This window comes from Herpailurus yagouaroundi, unplaced genomic scaffold, assembly GCF_014898765.1.
Source record: "Herpailurus yagouaroundi ecotype Mexico unplaced genomic scaffold, PumYag 210, whole genome shotgun sequence".
Lineage (NCBI taxonomy): Eukaryota > Metazoa > Chordata > Mammalia > Carnivora > Felidae > Herpailurus > Herpailurus yagouaroundi.
In genome coordinates, this window is record NW_024412441.1 from 24,800,949 (window position 1) to 24,828,424 (window position 27,476).

The following is a 27,476-nucleotide window of genomic DNA, read 5'->3' on the forward strand; positions in this document are numbered from 1 at the left end:
ACTCAGGAAACAACAGATATTGGCGAGGGTGTGTAGAAAGGGGAGCCTCCCCTTTTTTTGGTAAACTATGAAGCTGTTTATTTTTTTCATTTTGAGATAGAGAGAGTGGAGGAGGGGCAGAGAGAGAGAGGGAGAGAGAGAATCCCAGGCAGGCTCCACACTGTCAGCACAGAGCCCAATGGGGCTCAAACACACTGTGAGATCATGACCTGAGCCGAGATCAAGAGCCAGACACTTAACCAGCTGAGCCACCCACGTGCCCCAAAAGGGGAGCCCTTTGGCACTGTTGATTGGAATGCAAACTGGTGCAGCCACTCTGGAAAACAGTATGGAAGTTCCTCAAAAAATTAAAAAGAGAACTACCCTACAACCCAGTAATTGCACGAGTAGGTATTTATCCAAAGGAGTGTTATCAACAATCATCAAATTATGGAAAGAGCCCAAATGTCCATCAACTGATGAATGGATAAAGAATTTAGTATATGTATACTATGGAATATTACTCGGTGGTCAAAAACAATGAAATCTTGCCATTTACAACAAAGTGGATGAAACTAGAATGTATTATCCTAAGCGAAATAAGTCAGTCAGAGAGAGACAAATATATGATTCCACTCATATGTGGATTGTAAGAAAGAAAACAGATGAACATATGGGAAGGGAAGGGAAGGAAAAGATAAAAACAGAGAAGGAGGCAAACCATAAGAGACTCTTAAATATAAGAGAACAAACTGAGAGGGCTGATGGATGGCCTCAATGGGTGATGGGCATTTAAGGAGGGCACCTGTTGGGATGAGCACTGGGTGTTATATGTAAGTGATGAATCACTAAATTCTATATATGTTAACTAACTTGGACTGAAATTTTAAAAAGTCAGGAATAGAGGGAAGGTTCATCAATCTTTCAACATAGAAAAGACAGCCTCTTCACTTTGGTGAGCACAGCATAACATTTAGAGAAGCTGAATCCCTATGTTGTACACCTAAAAGTAACATAGCATTATATGTCCACTATACTCAAAAAAAAAAAAAAAAGCTCTCTTTCATACCCATAACCATAAATTACACGTCTGGTCTTCTTTCATTTGACAGCATAAAGCAATTGAGGCCAGAAGGCATTACTTCACTCCACAACAATCACTCAGTCATGTGGAAATCTGACTGCTGGGTAACCATCAAGGGATCATGATTAAGTCATGAGAACTTTTCATGATCAGTTTCCATATTCAATGAAGCATACACACACCCTACTATGTTTCATTATTTTCAAATATGTAGAGTAATGTGAACTAACTAACGACTGACCGAGAAGCAATTTTTAGGGAACCTGATTCCACTGGATGTAAGAATACCTTATGATCCTTGGATTGGTTTTATTTATCATACCAACCACATTAAAGCTGGTGCCTCAAGGGCATTAAAAGTGCCCTTCTACGGAAATTAACCAGATGGATTTCTGCAGTCTTAGGTAGTTTATGAGCATGGCTCACAAAGCTTTTCCTATAGTTTAGATAAACCTAAACTTTTAAAATTCAACCCCATCCCAACAAACACAAATTCTAAATTAGGAGACAAATGAAGCTGATGTTGCCTCTCTGAAGGCCCACAGAAGAAGAAAGTTGACTAGAAACACAACGTGTTATATACGTCAGACACAGGAATTACTCGGCCTCTGTTAGCAGTGAGACCTTGGTCCAGCTGTCCGACTGCAACTTGCCTCCATATCTGTATGATGTGAACGGGCTGAGGAAGTAAACTAACAGACATGAAAGCAATCTTGCGGTGCATCGAGAGGGCTGACGTACGTTAATGAAATCTGAGTGTTTCTTAACCGGTGGCTTGGAGGCATGCTTTCTTGTAACCAGCTAATTACAAACCTGAAATTTTTCTTTTGGAATGTTCCTCCGGGCTCCTTTGGCTAAAACCAAAGCCTCTTCCACTCTACGGCTTGCTAGAAGATCCTGTATTTGCTTTTCCAGGGGTAACGGAACCAAGATGTAAACTCCTTTACTTGTGGCGACAATCACTCTTCCTGGGAAAAAAATCAACAGTGTCGGAAAGAGAAAGAACACACGCTCTTCCCAATAGGATCGTTACTGATCTGATGACTGATTTCATCACGGTTCTCTCAACACAGAATCCCTTCAGAAATTGTCAATTACAGTGCTTCTCTTTTCTTCCTCACATACTGCCAATGGTCAGAAAAAGCGGGGGGCGACACTAATACCACATTTCCAAAGTACGAGACAGGCTTTTTTGCCCGTTTATTCAAAAGTGTGGGTAAATGTAAAATCAGTTGAGTAGATACATAACAGAAAGCCCAAAGAAGCTGTACAGATCAATTATGGCAAATGATCAGTGAAGATTATGATATATTTCCCCTAAAATGTTTTTTTAAGAATTCTTTTCTTTCCATGATAGTTTATAGGAAACTAAGATTATACGACACAACATTCTGAACCGTACTTCATACTCACCTCCCACCCTAATACGCCCAGGTCTTGGCGTGACCTCAATCATTTCCTTGCAGCCCCGTGAGTTCACCTGACCTGTGGCCAACCCCATCACCCATCGCCCTCGTTTTACTTGGGAGACCCGGTGCAGACAGTCCACAAAGCTAGAGCTGCAAAGCAAGTTGCGCTCTGGCTCCAAAGCCTTGAGTTCCGCTCCCGTCTGGAGATGCTCTTGAAGCAAACCATCACCTGTCCGCAGCAAGCAACAGAACGATCTTCTCTTCCTGTCTGAAGGATGACTGGGTATCAGCCAACCCTTCTCTGATCCTCCGCTTTTCTCTCCCGGGAACCCACTGTTCCATTCTGGCCCCACTGCCTGAAGGCCTCATCTTTCCTCGCCTGGATTACTGTCACATCTTCCTAAGTCTTTCCACTCTGCTCTCTTGTCCAGGTTATTTGCCTTCTATATCACGGCCGAAGTAACGTTTCTCATACTCAGAGGAGATGCTGTCCCTTCTCTGCACTGGGGTCCCCTTTCCCAAGGAGTCTCCCCTTGGTTGCACCTATGGTGGGTTATGTCGGCAGCCTCTATGTGCCTGTGACCCCGTGCCCACCTCTGCCACTCGATGTACACGGCACCATGATAGTGTTACGAAACACGCACTCCTGATGCATGTGTCAGGGCCCCCGACTAGATACGCCATGCTTAATGTGGGGGCCGAGAGTCTTAGTAAGTTTATATCCCCAGCATCCAGAACAGGAAGGGCGATGTTTGGTGAGCTAACCTCCTTAAGTGGCACATGTAACATACAAATCTAGATCAGTTCCTGGTTTGAAGAAAATATACAAGGCATTCATAGGACGACTGGGGAAATCTGAACATGGCTCACTTTCTAAGGTGTGAAAAGGGCTTTGTGGTTACATGGGGAAATACCTTAATTCTTAGGAGATTGCACACTGAAGTATTTCGGATTACATGGCATGATGTCTTTTACTTATTTTTAAGTAGCTCAGCAAAATGTTTATAAGTGTTGAGTCTAGGTCAATGGTACATGGTGCCTCACTTTGTTTTTCTTTCAACTTTTCAGTACATTTAAAAATGTTCATAATAGGGGCGCCTGGGTGGCTCAGTCGGTTAAGCGGCCGACTTCGGCTCAGGTCATGATCTCGCAGTCCATGGGTTTGAGCCCCGTGTCGGGTTCTGTGCTGACAGCTCAGAGCCTGGAGCCTATTTTGGATTCTGTGTCTCCTTCTCTCTGACCCTCCCCTGTTCATGCTCTGTCTCTCCCTGTCTCAAAAATAAATAAAACGTTAAAAAAAAATTAAAAAAAAATGTTCATAATAAAATTTAGGAAAAGTAAAATAAATCCTTCGCCCAGCTCACGGCTGCACACGAGGGGAGGTCCCTCCCGACTGCCCAGGTCTGCCCCAGCCTGGTGTCATGCCAGGCCTCCTCACGCGTGATGTACTCCAGTGACAGTGAATTGCCTGCATGTCCTGAAGCCCAGGGCTCCCTCTCAGCAGGCACCTTTCTCTCTACCTGAAGGTTCTTTCACACCAAATCTGCTCGGCTGACTCCTACTCATCTTCAGAGGTTTGGCTCAAATGCCATCTCCTCCAGGAAGCCCTCCCTGATTATTTCCAGGAAACAATTCCTCCTCTGCTCTCCCAATTGGCCTTGCTTTGTGTTTATCAAGCTCTTAAACTGCCGCAGCTATTTGTTCAAATATCTGTCTCCTTTTAACCTCGGGGCCCCTGGAGCACAGAGACTGCACCACCGTCACCTGTGCATCTTCCAAACTTACCATGAGGCCCGGCTCCGATGGACCCTTAATAACGTTTACTGTAGAAATGTCACAAGAGGGTTGATAACGAAATTCCATTATGATTTCTGTGTAAAGTGGTACCTTCAAAATCCTGGAGAATGTGGCCCTCCTTAAAGGGCAGGGTCTGCTTTTGCTGCTGGTCCAACATGCTGTGCACCGTGATGAATTCGTTATCCAGAGCTATGACATACGGGAAGCAGATGGCTGCCCCAATCACATTCTCCGACCAGTGCACAGGGGCTCGCTGAGATATACCGGCAACCGTGGCAAACATGCCTATAAAAATAGGAAGGGTCAGTCGGGCCTCCAAATAAGTATGGCATTTTTTTCTGTCCGTAGACGTGTCTGGACGCAGAACGCACACCATCCCCTCCTTCGTTATGTTTCAGGAGAGGAAGGATGATGTCCTACGCTGCAGGTGTGAAAACCCCTACATGGCTTCATTTTTGTGTAGAAAACCACCTCCCCCTGAATGTCTACCTTGTATTTACTTCTAACTTAAAATGAACTTAGGGGTGCCTGGGTGGCTCAGTCGGTTGAGCGCCTGACTCTTGATTTTGGCTCAGGTCATGATCCCAGTGTGGTGGGACTGAGCCCCGTGTTGGGCTCCGTGCTGAGCGTGGAGCCTGCTTGAGATTCTCTCTCTCTCCCTCTGTCCCTCTCCCCCCGCTTAAGCTCTCTTTCTCTCTCTTTAAAATACAATTTTAAAAAATGAACTTGAAAAAAGTTTACATATACCCACACGAAGGTATATAAAGCACATGTCGTCACCTGTGGGGAAAAAGTTACCTCCAAACAATTTAAGCAGCTTCGCAAGCTCACTCTCATATCCAGTCTTCCAACTGGCTTGCATCTCTAAGTTACAGCTCTTCCTTGTCAAATGAATACTGAACACTGTCACTCAGATATTTATTGAGCTCCTACTATGTGCCAGGCACTCCACAAGGTGTCTCATAAGGAGCGGGCCCTGCTCAGAGCTGAAGGCTACTACTGGACATACATACTCTACAATGCAGGGAGAGAACCAGATTTGCACTTCGAGACAGACTGCTGTTAAGTGTTTGTAAGTTCCACGTCAAATGACTGCTTATCTGTCTTGTACATAAAGCACCAAACTAGCCATTTCTAAATGAGCTACACATATACAGTCCACAGATACTGGGTTTACCAAAATTAATACATTCACGAAGGAAAGTCAATTCATTTTAACTTGGTTTTCAAACGAGTTGACATAAAACACCTTTAAAATAGCATGCTGGTGCCTGCAAATCGTCAGCTGCTACTGCAAACGACAAATGGTTTCTACTATACAGGATGGAGAGAGGGCAGGGGAGACACAGGAAGAGATCTGGAGACAGCTTTAAGATTAAGGACAAGGGGAAATATCTCAACTATACCATATGAGCAAAATTCCTAAACCCATGAAATCGTCAACTCACCTAAATTTTCTGTAGTTACAAAGACTGAAACATACTGCAGCCAACCAAGTACAGACATAGCTCTGTTCCTCTAAATTAGGCGGTTCCTGAAAATGGGTATCACGCAGGACCCACAGGGGTGTATGTGCCCTGCTCTCAACGGACACACGCTGAGGCCCTCCATGAAGAACGACACTGCTCTGAACACTGCTGGACCCTGCTTAACATGCTACTTATGGGCTCTGGGCAAGTGGTAGCAAGAACCGAAACTCTGACAAGAGGATAGAACACTGGGGCGCCTGGGTAGCTCAGTGGGTTGAGTGTCCAACTTTGGCTCAGGTCAGGCTCTTGCAGTTCATGGGTTCAAGCCCCATACTGGGCTCGCTGCTGTCAGTGGAGGGCCTGCTTTGGATCCTCTGTCCCCCTCTCTTTGCCCCTGCCCCACCTGTGCTCTCTCTCTCAAAAAAGAAATATTAAAAAATTATTTTTTTAAAAAAGAGGATAACACACTAAGCCTACTGTGTGTGTGTGTGTGTGTGTGTGTGTGTGTGTGTGTGTTATGTGTCCCACGAAGGAGTTACAACTGCCTAAGGTAAACCATTCTGACCTTACATATTTCCCTTTGACCCTTCAAAGTCTCCAAAGATCATTTTGAAAAAGACTAACTCAGGGCGCCTGGGTGGCTCAGCCGGTTGAATGTGCGACTCTTGGTTTCAGCTCAGGTCATAGTCTCACGGTTTGTGAGTTCGAGCCCCACATCAGGCTCTGCACAGACAGCGTGGAGCCTGCTTGGGATTCTCTTTCTCCCTCTCTCTATCTCTTCCACTCCCCCTCACACTCTCACTCTCTCTCTTTCTCTCTCTCTCAAAAATAAATAAAATAAACATTAAAAAAAAAGAAAAAGACTAAACATAGAAAGAGAGGCTATAAATTAGTAATTCACAAAAGACAAAAAATGCAAATGGCTGATAAATTCATAAAGAGATTCTCATATTCATTAATAACCAGGAGCACAAATTTAAATGAAAAAAAAAAAGCAGTCAAAAAACAACTTTTATCCATCAGATTGGCCAAAGGTTACAGACTGATGACACCAGTATCGCTATAAGGAAAACACACTGTGGAGAATAATTTGGCATTATCTACCAAAACTGAATATACACTTACACTTTGTTTTATTGAAAAAAATTTTTTTAATTATTTTTCTTTATTTTTGAGAGACAGAGAGAGACAGAGCTCAAGTGGGGGAGGGGCAGAGAGAGAGGGAGACACAGAATCCGAAACAGGCTCCAGGCTCTGAGCTGTCCGCACAGAGCCCAATGTGGGGCCCGAACTTGTGAACTGTGAGATCATGACCTGAGCTGAAGTCGGACACTCAACCGACTGAGCCACCCAGGCGCCCCTGAGTATACACTTACACTTTAATTGATTCTACTTTTAAATCTAGCGCCAATTAGTAAGTACCAAGATGGTCACTGCAATGTTTTTAGTAACAGCATAAAATTGAGTATATAACACATTAAAAGAATACGTGGCTCTGGCTGAGCGCATCACGCACAGAGAAGAAAGCTCGCCTATTAACTGTGGAAATGAAAAAAGGGCAAACACCAAGTAGCGATTTCAATTCAGTGAACTCTTACTACATGGAGCACAGAGATAGATACCAAGTGATAGACCAGCGTTTCAAGGATTCACAAGTGGTGAAGGGGTACAGGGAAATTCGTAAAATAAAAATTACCACACAGGAGATAAAGACCAGGGCACAGAAAGGTGTAAAAAGCTTTCTGAGTGCTGACAGAGTTCAAGTGTAGACAGAGCCCAGCGATCAAACAGCAGCCTGCACCAGGAAGGTGACCGGGACAGGGGGCAGCAGTGGGGGAGGGCATGTGTCGCCAGAACAGGGTGAACCCTGTCGGAAAGTCAAGTCGGTGTCGGAATGGGACGTGCGGGCTGTAGTCAGGCTGAGCAGTAAAGCGGTAAGTAACAAAACGTGTTTGTCACACGTCACAGGTGCTTCGGAAGGCCAGCCTGGCAGGAGTGGGGACGGGGGCTGTGTGCAAGGAGTGGGACCCAGGGGAGGCCAGGCAGCTGCCCACCACCAGGAAGGAGGCCTCGGTCAGCCCAGCGCAAGGGCAAAACGGAGGGGGAAGTGACTTCCAGAGCTGAATCAGGGAACCTGGCATCTGACTCAGTGGGAACAAGACAGAAGGTGAGTCAAGGGCCACCATGCGGCTGTTGGCCTCGGGATTAACACGACCACGTGGAGTCTAAAATGAAACAGAGATTAGGATGCGGGTAGGAGGCGATGTTTGCACTTCACGAACTCAAGGTCACAGACTTCTGGGAGAGGGGAGCCTGGGGTTCCAGCGCTTTCTCGGGCGATAGCAGCATGCTTCCTGAAGGGGAACAAATTGGTGCACTGAGCACACCCAAAGCCACAGTGGAATACAGGAGGACAGGAAAGAAACCAGAAAACGTCTCTGCAGAGCGCAACCAAGGGCTGGCTGCTCCTGAGGCTGGTGAGGCCCCTTTGATCTCAGCTCTTTCCAAAGCAGGTAAGAAGTCAGGAGTTCAGTGGAGACACGGAAAACTCCACCAAGAAAACTCAGAGCTAGAAGGCGGAACCGATCAGTAAGAGCCGTCTGCTACTGTCCCAGAGGTAGACGAACTTGGGACTGAAGGCACGGGGTTTGGCATTTCCAGTGTTTTACAGTAACAGAGAGGACATAATTACAGTCTGAACTGGCCCACCAGCTGCATCGCCCAAGTATTCAGCCAGCATTAAAAAATGCTGGAGAGAAACCCGAGGTGCAGAGCTCTGGGAAGCATGAAGAATCTGGAATGAGGACTTAGCTTTGGAGGAGGAAATTCAGTTAGCACTATCCTGACTTTTCGGTGTGTTGAGAGCCAGCCAGCTGAAAAGAACCCAAGGGCACAGGTGCTGGCACGCCACTCAGCCAGGCACTTGGCCAACATAACCCCCCGGAGGGACCAGCATACAGCGAGCCTGAGATGCTGCGAAACTTCCCGTCAAGTAACCGTGTTCTGAACAGCACACTCTCGTGGGAACGTGGACAGCAAGACGTGGTCCAGCCTCATCTTGGCATTAAATCCGGGTGACTGCATTTCCCGCTTATGGCTGGGTATCGCCCGACCTAGGAAGTATGCAGCGCAGAGGCCCTGACATGAATGTTCTCAAAATGAAAAGGGCAGAAACCAGAGGCCAAGAACAAAGGCTTCTACACACCCAAAAAGCAGAAGACATCACTAGAATAAAAGAGCAGAGCAAGAACTAGCAATTGAGGGGCCCAGGTCAAACAGCATAAGGTGCCACAAAACCACGTAGGAACAGAAGGCACTGTTATTAACACACACTAATTAATTATACACTTGCTAAGCAGGTGACAAATTCTACTGTCTCTATATTGTCAGAGTCAAGTGCAAATGTAACAAATGTGTAAATTGTACATCTTTTTTAAAAAAAGCATTATTTTCAACTTGTGCACCCTTTATTTTTTTTTTTTTAATTTTTTTTTCAACGTTTATTTATTTTGGGGACAGAGAGAGACAGAGCATGAACGGGGGAGGGGCAGAGAGAGAGGGAGACACAGAATCAGAAACAGGCTCCAGGCTCTGAGCCATCAGCCCAGAGCCCGACGCGGGGCTCGAACTCACGGACCGCGAGATCGTGACCTGGCTGAAGTCGGACGCTTAACCGACTGCGCCACCCAGGCGCCCCATCTTGTGCACCCTTTAAATGTCAGAGGACCCCCTTCTCTGAGCTGGGAGCGGGGAAGGGGCCACACGGAGTCAGGAGTAGCTAAACCGTCTGCATTTTCCAAGAAGGATTAGCAAAATACAGAGTTGAAAGTGACAGTGCTCAATCACAGTATGAAAATTTCAACCAAGTATTGCTGAAAATGGGAAGATGTAAGCTAACACAAAAAGGGAAGAGTGGTTTCTCAGGACACGGGGGGTGAGCACATACCGTCTTCAGGGAGAAACGACAGCAAAATGAAAATATATAGCTTTCACATGTTGAAAGGTGCATTCGCAGTCATTACACTCATTTATTTGAACTCAGTTTCTGAAGTCGCGTAACGATGGTGTGATGGCTATGCCGTATACAGAAGCTGTATACAGGTAACATATGAAAGCACTTACAAGTGACACTAGTCAAATGTTTTCACTATAAAGCCTTTATAATGGAAACAGTCAGCTACTGGTTTATAAGCAGGCAAGCACACTGACAGAACAAAACAGAAAATCCAGAGACAGGCCCAGTGGCATAGATTGAGAGTGCATTAAAGGCAGCTGCCTAAATCAGTGATAGAAGGTGGGTTCTGCCATCAGTTTGTGGACATAACAGACAGTCATACAGAAAAAGACAAAATTGAATCCATTCCTTATACTCTGCCTATAAAAAAAAAAAGGAAGCCATAAAAGTACTAGCAGAAAACATGGGTAAATCTGTCCATAACCGGAAGAGAAGGAAACCTCTAACAATGACTCAAAATTGCTTGGATTGGTGGTTCAGTGGTAGAGTTCTTATCTAATTATGACTCAAAATCAAGAAGCAATAAAGTGAAAAACAAGGTTAATACATTTGATAATATAGAAATGTTGAAGAAAAGCTTTTATGTAGCAAAAACTGTAAACAAATATTTGAAACATACACCAGACAAGTTGGTATCTAAATAGGTAAAGAACACAAAATAAATGGGGAGAGAAAAGAACAGATAATTCCCATCAAAAGAAATGCAAATGACTCTTAAATGTATGAAAAATGTTCACTCTTGCTCCTAATAGGAGAAATGCAATTAACTACATTGAGATCCCATTTCTTATGTCCAGACTGGGAAAAACACAAAAGTCTGACAACATACTCCACTCTGTTGGCAGAGCTGAGGGGAAACAGGCATCGTCATATGTTGCTGGGGAGAACAGAAAATGGGACGATCTTTAAAAAAAAATTTTTTTTAATGTTTATTTATTTTTGAGAGAGACAGAGACAGAATGTGAGTGGGTTAGGGGCAGAGAGAGAGGGAGATACAGAATTCAAAGCAGGCTCCAGGGTCCAAGCTGTCAGCACAGAGCCCGACGTGGCGCTTGAACTCACGAGCTGTGAGATCATGACCTGAGCTGAAGTCGGACGCTCAACCAACTGAGACACCCAGGCGCCCTAGAAAATGGGACAATCTCTAATCAAAGGAATATGGTGATACCTAGCAAAAGTCACATGCATATCTACTTTGACTCAATGATCCTACTTATAGAAGGCATTCCCACAGATCCATCAGGAAAATACAAAAAGGTAAGTCCTTTTAATACCATAAAACTGGCAAAAACCCATAGGCCCCGATAGGGGATTTAAAACCACCATGGTGCCCCCACACGACTAAGGAGCGTGCAACTGTGAAGTGAGGAATATTTCTGTGTTACAGAGCAAAAGGATCTCCAAAATACATTAAAATAAAATAATAAAGCCACGAAGGAGGGAGATGCAAATGTTTACACCTCTGTTTGTATTTTTCCCTTAAAAATGAAAGGATAGGGGCGCCTGGGTGGCGCAGTCGGTTAAGCGTCCGACTTCAGCCAGGTCACGATCTCGCGGTCCGTGAGTTCGAGCCCCGCGTCAGGCTCTGGGCTGATGGCTTGGAGCCTGGAGCCTGTTTCCGATTCTGTGTCTCCCTCTCTCTCTGCCCCTCCCCCGTTCATGCTCTGTCTCTGTCTGTCCCATAAATAAATAAAAACGTTGAAAAAAAAATTAAAAAAAAAAATGAAAGGATAAACTCTAAAAATAAAAGTTACCTACGGGAGAAGAGAGTAAGTGAAGGGGACAGGATAGCAGCTCTCTGAATATACCTTGCTGCATCCACCTGAGCTGGACCTTATAAATATTTACATGTAAAAATATAAAATAAAATAAAGCAATTCCTAAATATCCAAAGTAAAATAAAACAAATTAATCGAACTGTATATCCAGGTGGTGGCATAACCACACAGAGGGGAACTCTTCCAAGGGACTTTAGAACACAGTAATGTGACTGCACATTCCTGACAGGTTATATATGCCCTACCCTGAGGACAAAAAGAACTATAACAATCAAACTTTTTCCAGCCATTACACTATGGGAACTATGGTGTCAGTATTGTCATTCTGTTGTGTGTCCTGTGAGATAAATCAAAGGAACAGCCATGTCGGGCTAGGGGTTTACTAAGAGACAGATGAGGTCAATGCCCTTGCAGCCCTGAAGTGGTTCTATCAATAGGATCTCAGAATGGACTTTACCGTTAAAAAAATGCATCCTTCTAACCCTGTCCACTGAAGAGACCTCAAAACAATGCACAACAAGCAGCTCTAGCACCCAGACTGTGGTCTCTAAACATCAGGGGTCCTTAGAGAAATGGCTGAAACCAGATCTAGGGCAGGAAATGCACAAAATGAACCTGGAACCCCTTGTCACACCAGAAGGCAAGGAAGACATCAAACTTCTAGGGTCATGTGAAGGGGGCTCAGCAGTCAACCTGGATAAACCCCCCACCAAGCACAGATAGACTGAAACGTACCATATGGGTCTGAATCCATGAAGCGTAAAGATACTTTTTAAAATGTCATTCTGGATGAGAAGGGATCACCTTCTTGTTCTGCCTGTCTTACACAATGTACCTGGGGGCGACCAAATACAAGAAGTTTTTCCTCACTGAGGCAATCTAGTTAAGGTATGAAGGAGGAATGGGCAGAAACAGAATGTTGCCATTTAGCAACCGCCCCCGCCCCCGCCATGATTTAAGGATCTACATCTCACTCACCAATAGCTACTGACATCACGGAGAGAAAAAAAGAAACTACACAACCGTATGGAAGTCCTACCGCGAAGCCTTTTCTCTCCCCAAAACAAGCGATAAAAAACACTTGAATCTGATAAAACCTGTCATCCTAATTACAGGCTGGCAGGAAACATGAAGGTCAGCCTGACATAGTAAACAATATAAGGGGTTACAATCATCAGAATGCAGGCCGTGGGATGCTATAGGTGAAATGAGCCAACCTCTTCAACAAAAAATTAAGGAAAAAATCAAAAGGGAAGGGGAGGGGACCTTAAGAGGACTCACAGACCAAGAGAAACTTAACACATCAGTCAACTGCAGTATACTAGCCTCTTGCAGAGTCTGATTCAATCAAGCTGAAAAATAAACATATACTTAAAACATAAATTTATGTAGATAGGTAGTTACATGTTTCTCTGCATATTTGTAACCAACAGGAGAAATATGGCATGCCTTGATATTTGATGATATTAAGGAATTACTGTTAAAAATTTTTAGGTATGTAATGGTGTTGTGGCTTTCTTTCTTTTTTTAAATTTTTTAATGCTTATTTATTTTTGAGAGAGAGAGACAGAGTGTGAACAGGGGAGCGGCACAGAGAGAGGAAGACACAGAACCCAAAGCAGAACAGAGCCTGACACGGAGCTCAAACTCATGAACAGTGAGTGAGATTATGACCTGATCATGTCCCGAAGTTGGACGCTTAACCAATTAAACCACCCAGGCACCCCTCTTTTTTCCTTTTAAAAAAAATTTTTTTTAATGTTTATTTATTTTTGAAAGGGAGAGAGAGAGAGAGAGACAGAGCATGAGTGGGGGAGGGGCAGAGAGAGAGGGAGTCACAGAATCTGAAGCAGGCTCCAGGCTCTGAGCTGTCAGCACAGAGCCCGACGCGGGGCTTGAACTCACGGACTGCGAGATCATGACCTGAGCCGAAGTTGGACGCTCAACCTACTGGGCCACCAGGCGCCCCTCTTTTTTCCTTTTTTAAGTGACTTAGAACTACATACTGAAAGGTTTATAGGTAAAGTGCTATGATGCCCAGGATGCTAGGATAATCGAGCAGAGGAAACAGTCAGGTGCATAAATCAAACAACTAGCAAGGAATGGGTACATTTGAGTTCATTATAATATTCTCTTTACTATATATATTTATGTAGGCTTTCCATAATACAATTTTTTTTCATTAAAATTGAAATTTTTGTTAAAGAAGAAGGTGTTTGGGATAAAGAATTTTTTCCCAGAAAGTAAAAATTTGAGCTATCAAGTCATGAAAAGCCATGGAGGAACCTTAAATGCATACTACTAAGCAAAAGAAACCAATGTGGAAAGGTAACATGCTGTATGACACTCTGGAAAGATCAGTGGTTGCCAGAGGCTGGGGGTGAGGGGATGGACAGGTGCAGTACAGACAATTTTAAAGACAATGAACATACTCTGCATGGCACCATAAAGATGGCTCCATTTGCCCAAACCAAGAGAATGTACAACTCCAAGAGTGAACCCGAATGTAAACGTGGACTTTGGGTGATGTTAATGTGTCAGTGTAGATTCATCCATTATCGTAAGTATACCACTCTGGAGGGGGATGTGGATAGTGCAGGAGGATGTGCACGTATGGGGGCAGTGGGCATATGGGAACTCTGTACTCTCTGTTCAGTCTTGCTGTGAACCCCAAATTTCCTTAAAAAAATAAAATCCGTTGGGGTGCCTGGGTGGCTCGGTCGGCTAAGCGTCCGACTTTGGCTCAGGTCGTGATCTCACGGTTCGTGGGTTCGAGCCCCACGTCAGGCTCTGTGCTGACAGCTTAGAACCTGGAGCCTGCTTCGGATTCTGTGTCTCCCTCTCTCTCTGCACCTCCCCCACTCGCACTCTCTCTGTGTTTGTCTCTCAAAAATGAATAAATGTTAAAAAAAATTTTTTTTAATAAAAAATTTAAAAAAAAATCTGTTTAAAAAACGTAAAAATCAGCCAATGTATGCTCACTAGCTCATGACCTCAACTTTTGTTGTTACCAGAAAATGTTTGTGCCCATCACCCTGAAATGAGACACCTACACCCAAACTATGGTTAGCGAGTACCAGCGGTCAGGGGACCCGCCCTCCCCAGCACCTGTATGTCTCAGACGCATACTAATGCTGAAATGAGCCATCTACGGCAGAAAGAAAGTACAAGCCACCCATGCCATTAACCGTTATGAGTCTTAATTTCGATTAGGCAGCACAGAGAATTAGCAAGGCCATACAACAGAGCCCTTTCCAGGAGCTAGCTACAAGAAACTGTGGTGGAATCACACTACAGTCGATAAAACTGGGGACAGAGCACTGAGGTTTTCGCATTTGAAAATGCCTCCGAGAGAGCTCAACTCCTCTTTATAAAGGAAAGTAAAAACAATCCACTGACAAAGCCACACACATGAGAAAATCGTGTAAGGCAGCAGGCTTACAGACTCTTATTTGGTAGTTATTTACTTTGAGGGATTTTCTCCCCGGAGCCACCTGCAGGCTCCTCTTTGGCACGAAATAAGGCTGGCTTTCCTTTATGACGGGCCTCCGTTTATTCCATTAACCCTCCATTCACAAAACAATCTAAGGAAGCTGTAGCAAATGCTGGTTACGCGGTTCTGTTTGCATCTTGCCACATATCCTCAGTGTTGCAAACACCCTTTACGAGTGTAGTAACTATCGTCACAGCTAACCGCTCCCTCTCGGATCTCCACAAGGGCTCACGGAGATACGGCACAGGGAACGGACAGACGGGAGGTGAAGGTTGGTGGGGGCTCACCTAGTCCTCCGGGGCCTGCCAGGAGGAACTCCTGTCTCCCGATCCTCTTGACGATGGGTCGCTTCTCGTCGCTGCAGTAAGGAAACAGGTCCTGGGCGACGCCCGTGTTGTAATTCAGGATGATGTACTGGGTGGTCAGAGCCAGGCACAGGAAGTGGCCGTCCACAGCCACGGCCAGGGGCTGCTCCGGCGTCGACACCTCCCTGACGATCTGAACCCGGTCCTCGTACACCAGGAACACCTGGATGGTCCTGCGCTTGACCGAGATGATGCAGACTTCCACGCAGAACGGGTCTCCGCTCACAGGGTTCTCGTTCAAGGCCAATGCCACGGCCCCTTTGATGCGAGCCCCCGAGGGGACAGGCTCCAGGCTCATCATGTTGACCAGGGTGATGGAGTTGTCACAGAGCACCAGCAGCCTGTTGAGGGCCGAGGCCGCTCGCAGCTCACTCACTGGCTTCCTGAAGCCCAGGTGCCGGTGCAGCTGCTTGGTGGCAGAGAACGTGGCCGTCCCTGCGGGCTGCGCCCTCTCCTCCAGCAGGAAGTGGTAGACGACGCAGTCACTGGTGCCCACGTACAGGTTCTTGCCACAGCACTCCACGCATTCGATGTGCCCCTGCTCCTTGTCACCTACCAGCAGCTCCCGCTCCACGGCAGAGACCAACGTGAAGGCCTTGGTGCTCATCATGTCTGCTGGCCGACCTGCGGGGAGAGGGAAGGGAAGGTTAATTCAGGGTAACGAACAATAAGCAGAACCATGGCAGGTCACAGGGAATGTACCTGATTCCTCAGTTACAACCTCAGTGAAAGGAAACCATTCGACACTGGTAAGAAACAGTGCAGAGAAGAAAAGCTCTCCTTCCTGGTCTCCTTCCACCAGGCAAATGGGAGAGCCCAGCAGGAGAGCACACGCGTGTGCTCCTAATTGAGGCCATCCTGCCCATTCTCAACCCAGCTGGGATTTACACGGAGTTTCCTCATTGTTCTTGGGAGATGAACCTGCAGGCGGAAGACAAGCACACGTATTCACCCGGAGACAACACGACAGATATGTTTTCGAAAAAGGCAAAAATGATCCTCATTAATCTTCCCCTGAGCTGCTCTGGCCCCTTTTTAGCATTTAAGGGAATGGTGGGACGCAACTATGCCATGTGGTTAAATCCTGCCCCTCGGATCTTGTCAGGAACACGGAGGCAGGGACCACACCTTGAACTCCTCTGGGTTCTTCCCAGCACCCTCTCTGGCTCCCCGAGGAAATGTGTTCATGCAGAGTGGTAAAGACGTGCCTCAAATCTCCGTGTCTGGCAGGTAAGGAGGGGGGATACCTAGCAGGTTTGTGAGAAGGTCACTCGTCAGTTCACAGATGACTCCCCCTGCACGACAGACTGCCCCGACCTCTCAACCCTGCCTTCCTACTTCCTCCTCTCAAGAGGACTCTGGTTTCACGTGCCACAAAGCTAGGGGCAGCAGAAATGAGCGAGATGGCCTTTCCCTGATCTCTCGGCCAGTAGGAAGGCAACTCACACAGGGTCCCCGATCTGCTCAAGCAGGAAGGAGAAATCTAGTTCCAAAGTGATATACAGTCAGTTAGGAGAGGCTGGGTGGACTTTTCCATCACTCCAGGCTGCCCAGAAGTAGGGCTGCCTCCAGACAGACTAAATTCCTTAATCCTTTGAGGCGTTCTAGCCAAGGCTGGAAGACCTCTGCAAACTATTCGAGAAAGAATGGAGAATGCTATGATTTCTCATACCCCCCGTCTACAGGGGCGGCAACAGCTGCACTCCGGTCCCTTTCCTTGAGTCAGTAAAATCCCCAGGGAGGAGGGTATCTCAGGTCTGGGGATGCGGTGTTTCCACTGGACACCATCAGAGTTATCTTCCTGTCCCCTACTAGCTATGTGACCTTGGGAAAGTCACTCGGCTTCTCCAGGCCTCAGTTTCCTCTTTTGTAAAACGAACGTAATAATGGCACCTACTCCATACAGTATTTTGAGGTTTAAGGAAGTCAGCTCACACGAAATACTTCCTGTCTGGCACATGGCAAGTACTCGATAAAAGATTGTGATCTAATCTTTAATACATCCCTCTCAGAGCCCCAGCCTACTTTCAGTTTTTATTTCCCAAGCCGGGCACCAAGAAATGAAATAATGCTGTCTTCTGCCCTTAGCTACGTGTAACCTGTGTCCATCTCCTCTGAAGGATAGACTGAAACATAAGCCAGACACTCACTCCACACACAACCTCCTCCAGCCCAGGCAGTTTCATACTCGTTTACGCAAGCTCATCCTCACAGAGACTATGGAAAAGAGGCAAGAAAGTAAAGCACGAGGCTCAGAAGGCACCACAGAGAAGGAATCGTGTCCGTCTATCTGGGGCTGAGGGAACTCACAGGGTCCTAGGGACAGTCCAGGGTTGAGGGAAAAGTAGGCTTCAGTCTCTGACACCAACAGTTTTTCAACACTACCATCCGTTTGTCGTGACCGAAAAGAACCACGAAACTAAACCCAGGCGATAATTTTTTTTTCCCATTTCAACACCAATGAATGGTAAGTCTGTGAAAGCTAAGTATTATGGAACACTTCTGCCTTCACTGACTCATTAATAAAGACTACCCTTTAAAATGGCAAGATACGGGCGCCTGGGGGGCTCAGCAGGTTAAGCGCCCCACTTCGGCTCAGGTCGTGATCTCACGGTTCGCGGGTTCAAGCCCCGTGTCGGGTTCTGTGCTGAGAGCTCGGAGCCTGGCGCTTGCTTTCGATTCTGTGTCTCCCTCGCTCTCTGCCCCACCCCCCCCACCCGCTCCCACGCTGTCTCTATCTCTCAAAAGTAAACATATAAATAAATAAATAAATAAATAAATAAATAAATAAATAAATAAAATGGCAAGATAGAGCGATTCTACTGTTTAAACTGTGAATTGTACCTTTCCCTTTATAGAAGGAATGGGAAACAGGCCTCAGGCACTCAGAAGCAAGTTCCTCGATGTAACTCTTTGAAGGTGTAGTGTCCATACATAATCCTAGCCTGTCTTCACTTAGCACAAGGGATAAACTAAACACATCTGCGGTGAAGAATATAGGAAAACAAACACACAACTCATATTCAGTCTAACTACTGGGTGGGCAGAGAAGGAGGCAGGGGAGAGGCAGAGCTGTAAGAAAAGCATCTGGTTTATTAAAAAGTCACGGTTTTACAGTATTGAAGAAATGCAATAGTGTTTCACTACCTGGTAACTACAGCTCCTCAAGTCTTGCTAAAGTTCCCTACAACAGGCCTTTAAAAAACATTAAATGTAGTTTCTAAGAAGTGGGAGACTGATGTCAGCATCATGGTGGCTAAGATGTTCCTCCTTTTAGCCCCCTTTTTTCAGTAACAAATTACACGTCCATGCACAAAGGCCCCTTGGTGGGTGTTGGAAATCATTAAAAAAGAACCCAACAGAAATTCTGCTGCTGAAGAGCTCGGTGAGTAAAATGAAAAATGCAGTGGGTGGGCGGGGGGCGGTGTGCCTGGGTGGTTCAGTCGGTTGAGCATCTGACTCTCGGCTCAGGTCATGATCCCAGGGTCGTAGGACTAAGCCCTGCAACTGGCTCTGAGCTGAGCATGGACCCTGCTTAAGATTCTCTCTTTCTCCCTCTGCCCTCTCCCCCACTTGACCACGTGCTTTCTCTCTCTCTCTAAAAAGAAAAATGCAACAGAGCATCTGCAGTAAGGAGGACGGAGGCCAGAAAATGTGGGCTAGAGGGTGAGGATTCTCAAACAACCCAATTAGGGGAGGACAAAGAGGAGAGAATGAAGAGTGAAGAAAGCCTAAGCGATCAATAGGATTCCTTCAAAAGAACAAATACTGGAAAACCTGGAGTTTCAGAAGGAGAGAGAGGAAGGAGCACAAAATTACTTAAAGAAATAATAGCTGAGGATTTCCCAAGCCTGGGGAGAGATTGGGACATCCGACGTCACAAAGCAAACAGATCACCCTATTATCTCAATACAAAAAGACACATTACAAATGAAACTGTCAAAACTTAAGGACGAGAGGAAGAACTCTAAAAGCAGACAGGGGAAAAAGCACTGTAACCTTCAAAGGAACCCCATTAGGCTATTGAGGGATTTGGGACTTACCCCTCACAGGCCAGGAAAATCTTTCAACTGAGGAATGGACAAAGAAAGTGTGGTGTATGTATATACAATGGAATATTATTCATCCACGAAAAAGAAAGTAATCCTGCCATTTGTAACAACACGGTTGGATCTAGACGGCATCACGCTAAGTGAGATCACTCAGAAAGAGAAACACAAATACTGCACAATCTCACTTGTATGTGGAATCTAAAAAAGCCAAACTCATAAACAGAGAGTTAAATGGTTCTTAGCAGACGCTGGGGGTGGGGGAACTGGGGAGACGTTGTTTAGGGCACAAACTTGGAACTAGGGGATAAATAAGTCCTGGAGAACCAATGCACAGCTTCCTGATTATCAGCCACACTGTATTATGAACTTCACAGCTGCTGAAACAGAATCACATGGGGGTTTACTGAAAGCTGAGAAAGTAACATTCTAATACTTACAAGTGGTTTATTCCTTTATGCAGCAGGGAAGTTTTCTCCATGCTCTCACAGGATAAACTCACTTAAAAATAGAAATCATGGGGGGGCGGCTGGGTGGCGCAGTCGGTTGAGCGTCCGACTTCAGCCAGGTCACGATCTCGCGGTCCGGGAGTTCGAGCCCCGCGTCAGGCTCTGGGCTGATGGCTCAGGGCCTGGAGCCTGTTTCCGATTCTGTGTCTCCCTCTCTCTCTGCCCCTCCCCCGTTCATGCTCTGTCTCTCTCTGTCCCAAAAATAAATAAACGTTGAAAAAAAAAAATTAAAAATAGAAATCATGAAAACATAAACTATAGGCCATGCTTCTCCTTATTATCATTAAGTCCAACTTGCTGGGGTTGAAGTCAGAGAGATTTTAATTCACACTTTATTATGTGATCTCACACGGACTTGAAATTTCAACTTTCTGACAGAATGTCACCTTAAAAGAATGGTTATTAATTGAAAGATCAACTTGTTTTTTAAGGTTTATTTATTTTTTGAGAGAGACAGAGAGAGAGAGAGTACAAGCAGGGGAGGAGCAGAGAGAGGGAGACACAGAATCCGAAGGAGGCTCCAGGCTCTGAGCTATCAGCACAGAGCCCAACGCAGGGTTTGAACTCACGGACCGCGAGATCATGACCTGAGCCGAAGTCGGACGCTTAACCAACTGAGCCATCTAGGCACCCCGAAAGATCAACTTTTTAATATTTTTTTTCAAAACTGCACAGTACAGACCTGGTGAGGGAAAGAGACTTAAAAGTATTAGTACATTCACGGGCAACAGTTTAAATACAGATACCATTATATATGCAACAAACACTTCTCAGTGTACAACAACAGCAAAAAGGCACTCTTGCATCTTCCAGGAGTATCCCCATCTTATTAAGGAAGAAGGACGAGGAAAAGAAGCATGTAACAGTGCAAAGCAATATGTAATGACCAAATGAACAAAATTAAAACATTAGCAATGACTTTCCACCAAACTGAGGGCATACACACGCCACGGGTGACATCAGAACCCAAGTGAGCATCCTTATAAACACTAGTGGAAAAATACTAATTTTCTTGTGCAGGTGTACACAGAAAATTGTCTTTTAGCTCATGACTGTAGCCACTGGTGAAGGGCCTTCCTGCTTTAGCATCTTGCCTCGGATTCTTTGGGCTTCTTAAACCTCAGCTCAAGAGTGACAATCCCATTCTTTCTGCTACATACCGAGCTGGGCAGCAGAGACTCGTAAGCCTCAGAAATGTTTACCGTGTTTTTGACTTAAGACCCGTGACAACAGGTAGACAGGCTTCTGGAAGCCCAGGAGAGCTGATTCGGATGAGTTTATATGCAATGCAAGAGTACCGGCTGCGTTCTGCTTTCATGCACACTGTCTGTCCCATAAAGCAAGCACCGTGTCCATATGGCTTTCTTAGCAAGTTCTACCAAACATTTAGGAATCAGATAATACCAATGTTAAATAATAAATCTTCTGGAGAATTAAAAAAAGGGGGGGTGGGTGGAGGGGGCACATATCCCACTTCATTTTATAAGCCAGTATAAAGTAGAACTGTAATATCCAAACCAGATAAGGACGTGGGAAGAAAGAAAATCCTAATCCTTCTCACTTATAAATCAACATGCTAAAGTATTAAATATTAGCACACCGAATACACAGACACACAGTATGAATAAGATGGCATGTGATATTGGCTTAAGGTAATAAAATCTGTTGGTTTAATTCACATTTCCAAAATAAAGGCAAAAAGCATAGAACAAGGAACAAGACTATTACCATCTGTTTGGGGTAGATTACATCCCCCCAAATATGTTAAAGTCCTAACTCCCATTACTTGCAAACAGGACCTTATGTGGAAACAGGGTCCTTGCAGATGATCAAGTTAAGATGAGGTCATTAGGGGGAGCCCTAATACAATGTGACAGGTGTCATTATAAACAGGAAATCCGGACGCAAAACGGACACACATAGCGGAAAGACACGTGAAAACACAGGGAGAAGGTGGCCACGTATAAGCCCAGGAACGCCTGGAGCTACCAGAAACAGGCGAAAGGGCCTGCAGCATAGTGTCTCTCAGAGCCCTCAGACACCTGGACCTCAGACTTTTCTACCTTCCAGAACTGTGAGGCAATAAATGTATGTTGTTTATTTTTTTTATTTTTTTTAATGTTTATTTATTTTTGACAGAGAGAGAGAGAGAGACAAAGTGTGAGCAGGGGAGGGACAGAGAGGGAGACACAGAATCCGAAGCAGGCTCCAGGCTGTGAGCTGTCGGCACGGAGCCCGATGTGGGGCTCGAACCCACAAACTGTGAGATCATGACCTGATGCGAAGTCGGACACTCAACCAACTGAGCCACTCAGGTGCCCCTAATGTATGTTGTTTAAGCCACCCAGTCTATGGTCCTTGGTTACGACAGGCCCAGCAAACTAATGCACCATCTCTACTCAACGCTGTGCATGGAGTCTTTGCCAGTTAAAAAGGAACAATTGTAAAAGACTGAAAACAAAGACACAACACTATAAATATTTATAGATGCTATCATTGTTTACATGGAAACTCACAAATCTGTTAGAATTACTAAAATTTTAGAAATGTCCTTTATATATATTATATACAATATGTAATGGAATATTATTAGTCAGCTGTAAGAAATGATATCTTGCCATTTGTGACAACATGGACGGACCTAGAGGGTATTATGCTTAGTGAAATAAGTCAGACAGAGAAAGACGAATACCATGTGATTTCACTTACATGTGGAACCAGAGAACAAAAGCAACCCTCCCCAAAACACAAAACACAGAGACAGAACCGTGAAACAAACTGGTGGTTGCTAGAGGGCAGGGGACTGGGGGGGATGGGCGAAAAAGGTGATGAGGATTAAGAGGTACAAACTTCCATTTACAAAATACATTAGTCAAGGGATGAAAAAGTACAGCATAGGGAATACAGCCAATAATATTGTAATAACGTTGCATGGTGACAGATGGTGACCACACTTGTCATGGTGAGCACTGAGTAATGTACCGAATTAAAGAATTGTGAAATCATTATGTTGCACACCTAAAACTAATATAATATTGTGTGTCAATATACTTCAGTTAAAAAACAAACAAACAAAATGGTGCCATCACGTTGAAATCAGGTGAGTTTTTTATAAAGTTAAACATGCATTTATCCTGTTATTCCACAATATTACTCTGAAGGTTTCCAGTTCTCTTGAGTATCTATCAGTATCTGCAAAAAGACTTTTATGAAAATGTGCATAGTAGCTTTATTCATAATAGCACCAAACAGGAAACAACTCAGTTTCACCCATTTGTACCCATTTCTCTGTGGGGTGCTCACACAACTTGGAAGTAAAAAGGAATAAACAACTGCTAGGTAACAACACAAATGAAACAAAAAAAGTATACACATACCGTATGTTTTCATTTATATGAAGTTCAAAAGTAGGCAAAACTCATCTCTAGCGACAGAAATCAGAACAGTGTTTACCTTGGAGAGAAAGGGGTGACCAGATGGAAAGGGACACAAGGAAACTTTCCGGGGTGACAGAAATACTCAAGATGTTGTTTGGGGCATCGGTTACACAGGTATATACATTTGTTAAAATTCACTGAGCTGTACACTTAGGGTCTGTGTATGCAATTCCAGTAAAAATTCTCACAGGTGTGTGTGTGTGTGTGTGTGTGTGTGTGTGTGTGTGTAACTCAAAAAGCAGATTATAAAATTCATATGGCAGAGGAAGGGCAAAAAAAGCAAGACACTTCAGGAAAAGATATGTAAGGAGACCTGACTCAACAGACAAAATGTAATGTAAAGCTATGGCTATTAAGATAACAGGGTACTGGTATGAGGCAAGCCTAAGAGAACAAGTCTGGGTGCCAGAAACTGACGTGCGCATATGTGCGCATACGGAACCATGAACTATGACAAGAGAGGCACTGTGTATCATGGGGTGTATATAGAGTCTATACGTGTTCAGTGATCAGTGCAGGATAGCTGGATATCCACAAAGAAGGGGAAAAAAAAAACAACTAGATTCCTATCGTATACCATGTATTGAAATTATTCCAGATGGATTAAGATACTTAGGTATAGATCTTTAAAACTTTGAGAGGTAAATATGGAAAACAATATGTTTCTGATCTTGGGGTAGGGAAGAATTTCTAAAATAAGATCTAAAAAGGGGCGGCTGGGCTACTCAGTCAGTTAAGCGACTGACTTCCACTCAGGTCATGGTCTCACAGTTCGTTGATTTGAAGCCCCGCGTCAGGCTCTGTGCTGACAGCTCAGAGCCTGGAGCCTGCTTCAGATTCTGGGTCTCCCTCTCTCTCTGCCCCTCCCCTGCTCATACTCTGTCTCTCTCTCTCTCTCTCTCTCTCTCTCTCAAAAAAATAATAATAATAATAAATATTTTTTTAAAAAGATCTAAAAAAAAGCAGAAACCCCAGGAAAAAAGTTTGTTCGCATTAAAATGTAAAACCTGTGTTCTTCAAAAGACACCCCAAACAAAGTGAGGAATTAAGATGGGAAAAGACCCTGATGTCACATATCTGACAATAAAAGATCCCTGGATGATACAGGGAACTCCTACAGAAAGAAAGTAACAGCAATCTCATAGACGAGTGGGCAAGACACGTGAACAAGCGTCTCACAGAAGAGGAAACATGGTCAACAGACATGAAAGAATGCTCAACCGGATTCATCATCTGGAGTTGCAAATTAGAACTACCATGAGACTTCATTTTATACCCATGAAACTGACAGAACATTTGATATCCGATGACAGCAGCTGCTTGCAAGAACACGGAGCAATCACTCTCTACGTGGCTGGTGGAAGCTTCTAAACTGGCAAGACCATTCTGGCATTATGCAGAAGCCCTTGACATTGGGAGTAAGCCGGGGACTCTACTTTTAGGCATATGCCCTACAGAATTTATGTTTACCACACCATAAGCAAGAACGTTGGGCTGCAATCTTCTTTGAGAGGGAAGCTGGGAACTACTCACATTCCCTGGACAGGGTGGAATACTCAACAGCCGGACAGCCAGAGGTGCAGCTACCCACAGATGTCGATCTCAAGCTCAAGGGCAAGTCGCCGAACACTCTACACTGAATGATAGACAAGGCTCTGTATGACTCAAAAACCTGACCATCCATCTAATAAAATGTTTAGGGTCTCAGCCCTACATAGTCAGACTATAAAGCAACGTAAGGGAATGATAAACACAAATCTAGGGAGGCTGCATGGAAAATTAGGATAGGCTGGGTTTCAAAGGTATTAACGATGTTCTGTTTCTTACGCTGAGGTTGCTTTTATTATTACTATTTCTTTAAGGTTATTAATAATTAAATTACATGTGTATACACACACACACACACACACACACACACACTAAAATTCTGATTGCCTCAAACCAGCTTACTGTGGAAATAGATACAGAACCTCAGCTTAATAAATTCGGTAAGATTCACAGCATGCATGTTCCTTGTTTAAAATGGCACCAATGAAAACATTTATCACAGATGTAAGTGGTTTACTTACAGTTTCTCAGTTCATCTAAACCCAGTGCTTACTTTACTGTACCCATATTTACAAAGTTCAATCGAGGGCAACCTATCAGGTATTTTCCACAAATCCCCCTGGATTCTTAGAAGGCAGAGGAAAATACTAACATGTGATGGAATGCCCAAGAAGGTAAATGCCCTGAACAGGGTTGGTATTTGCACCTTCTGGGGTTCCAGCTTCCAAGAGGCCAGCCTCTTACCTTCTGGACCTCTCCCTAGCCTCAGTTTTCATACAAGTACAGCTGACGCTTGAATAACTCAGGTGCTACCCGCCCCCCCACCCCGTGCCAGCACAACCCAAAATCCATGTGGAACTTTTGACTCCCCACAAAACTGAATTACTAGCAGCCTACTGGTGACCGGAAGGAAGGCTTACAGAAAACATACTCAGCAGATGAACACATATTTTGTATGGTATATGTGTTATATACTGGATTCTTACAATCAAGTAGGCTAGAGAAAAGAAAATGTTACTAAGAAAATCATAAGTAGGACGAAATACATTTACACTACGGCACTGTATTTGTGGGAAACCATCTGAGCGTAAGTGGAACGGTGTAGTTCAAACCTGTGCTTTTCAAGGGTCAACTGTAACTCCACTCTTATTTTTCAACTGGTTGAAGACTGGTATTACTAACTGCCTCGTTCCCCTTTTCTTTTTCTCTGCACTAAGTCTCACCAAGGCCAGGCCTCGTTTTAAAAAGTCAAACAGAGGGGCGCCTGGGTGGCGCAGTCGGTTAAGCGTCCGACTTCAGCCAGGTCACGATCTCGCGGTCCGTGAGTTCGAGCCCTGCGTCAGGCTCTGGACTGATGGCTCGGAGCCTGGAGCCTGTTTCCGATTCTGTGTCTCCCTCTCTCTCTGCCCCTCCCCCGTTCATGCTCTGTCTCTCTCTGTCCCAAAAATAAATAAACGTTGAAAAAAAAAAATTTAAAAAAAAAGTCAAACAGAAAGAATAAGCGTTGGAATAAAAGCCAGGTTTGAAGCAGATCATCTAGATGTAGAGAGTGGCTTGTAGGTCCCGCATTACAAGATTTAAAAAAACAAAAAAAAAACAAAAAAAAAACACATATAGAGACCCCTGACAGAAAGAAAGAAGGAAATACATTCTGCCACAAGAAGGCCATGACAAAGGGACACTTGCTAAGATCAGATCTTTTCCAGTAATTATTATTCTTGAGCCAAAAGAATGACGCTCTGTTATCTCCGGTCACAGAATGTGCACAGAACAGGAGTACAGCCTTAAGGTGGTGATGGTATCCTGTGCGTCTACAAAAAAAAAAAAAAAAATCTCACATTGGAGGGTGACGTTCACACTTGAAAACGAAGCAAACTCTTGAGTGCAGCTAAATGTGCCCCAAGGAGTCATCACTAAACTCAAAAACTCACCGTGTACGACAGCCTTTTAACAGGAAATGCTTTCCTATGAACAAGCTAAGGATTAATTCTTCCTCTACATTTTAAAAAGGACACTCTACCTAAACTCAGATTTGCTATTTTTCTCAATTCATATTAATTTCTTTTGAGTGTCTGATGGTCCATCGTGAGCGAACAGAGATCCAGCGGTCATCCTTATGTTTGGGCCGAAGTCAGAGCAGGTTTGACGTCATACACGAGGAAGGGCAGGGACGTGGATCTCATGCCTAAAACATCACTATACTGTCCTTAAAACACTTCACAGAGTATACCACTGCCTAAAACGTGAACTCCAAACTCAGCATAAGATAAGCAGCCCTTAAAAACCCAACTCCAGCCAACCTTTCCGCTCTTATGTATAAAGTTATAGCTATTAACCTCTTCATATTATCCATATTAGTCTCTTGTTTTATTATTATGTAGCTACATTCGGTTCTGAATTCTTGAGTCCGCTAGCTGCTGCGAGTGTCCAAGGTGCTCTACAAACCAACCAGTTGTGAAGAGGGATCCTGAGCCCAAACTACTCTCTGGGTACCTTTCTTTTTTTTTTTTTTTAATTTTTTTTTTTTTCAACATTTATTTATTT

At 44.5% G+C, this 27,476-nt stretch overlaps 1 protein-coding gene across 1 annotated transcript in view; it reads right to left on the bottom strand.

Annotated features, from left to right (window-relative positions):
• Positions 1-27,476, bottom strand: part of TGFBRAP1 (transforming growth factor beta receptor associated protein 1) — a 62,337-nt gene that overhangs the window by 27,100 nt on the left and 7,761 nt on the right. The window contains exons 2-4 of the mRNA XM_040454125.1: positions 15,312-16,013; positions 4,360-4,554; positions 1,877-2,031 (exon numbers count right to left, since the gene is read on the bottom strand). Coding sequence (XP_040310059.1) covers positions 1,877-2,031; positions 4,360-4,554; positions 15,312-15,999 — 1,038 coding nt within the window. The 5' untranslated portion in view covers positions 16,000-16,013. The remainder of the gene's footprint in view (positions 1-1,876; positions 2,032-4,359; positions 4,555-15,311; positions 16,014-27,476) is intronic.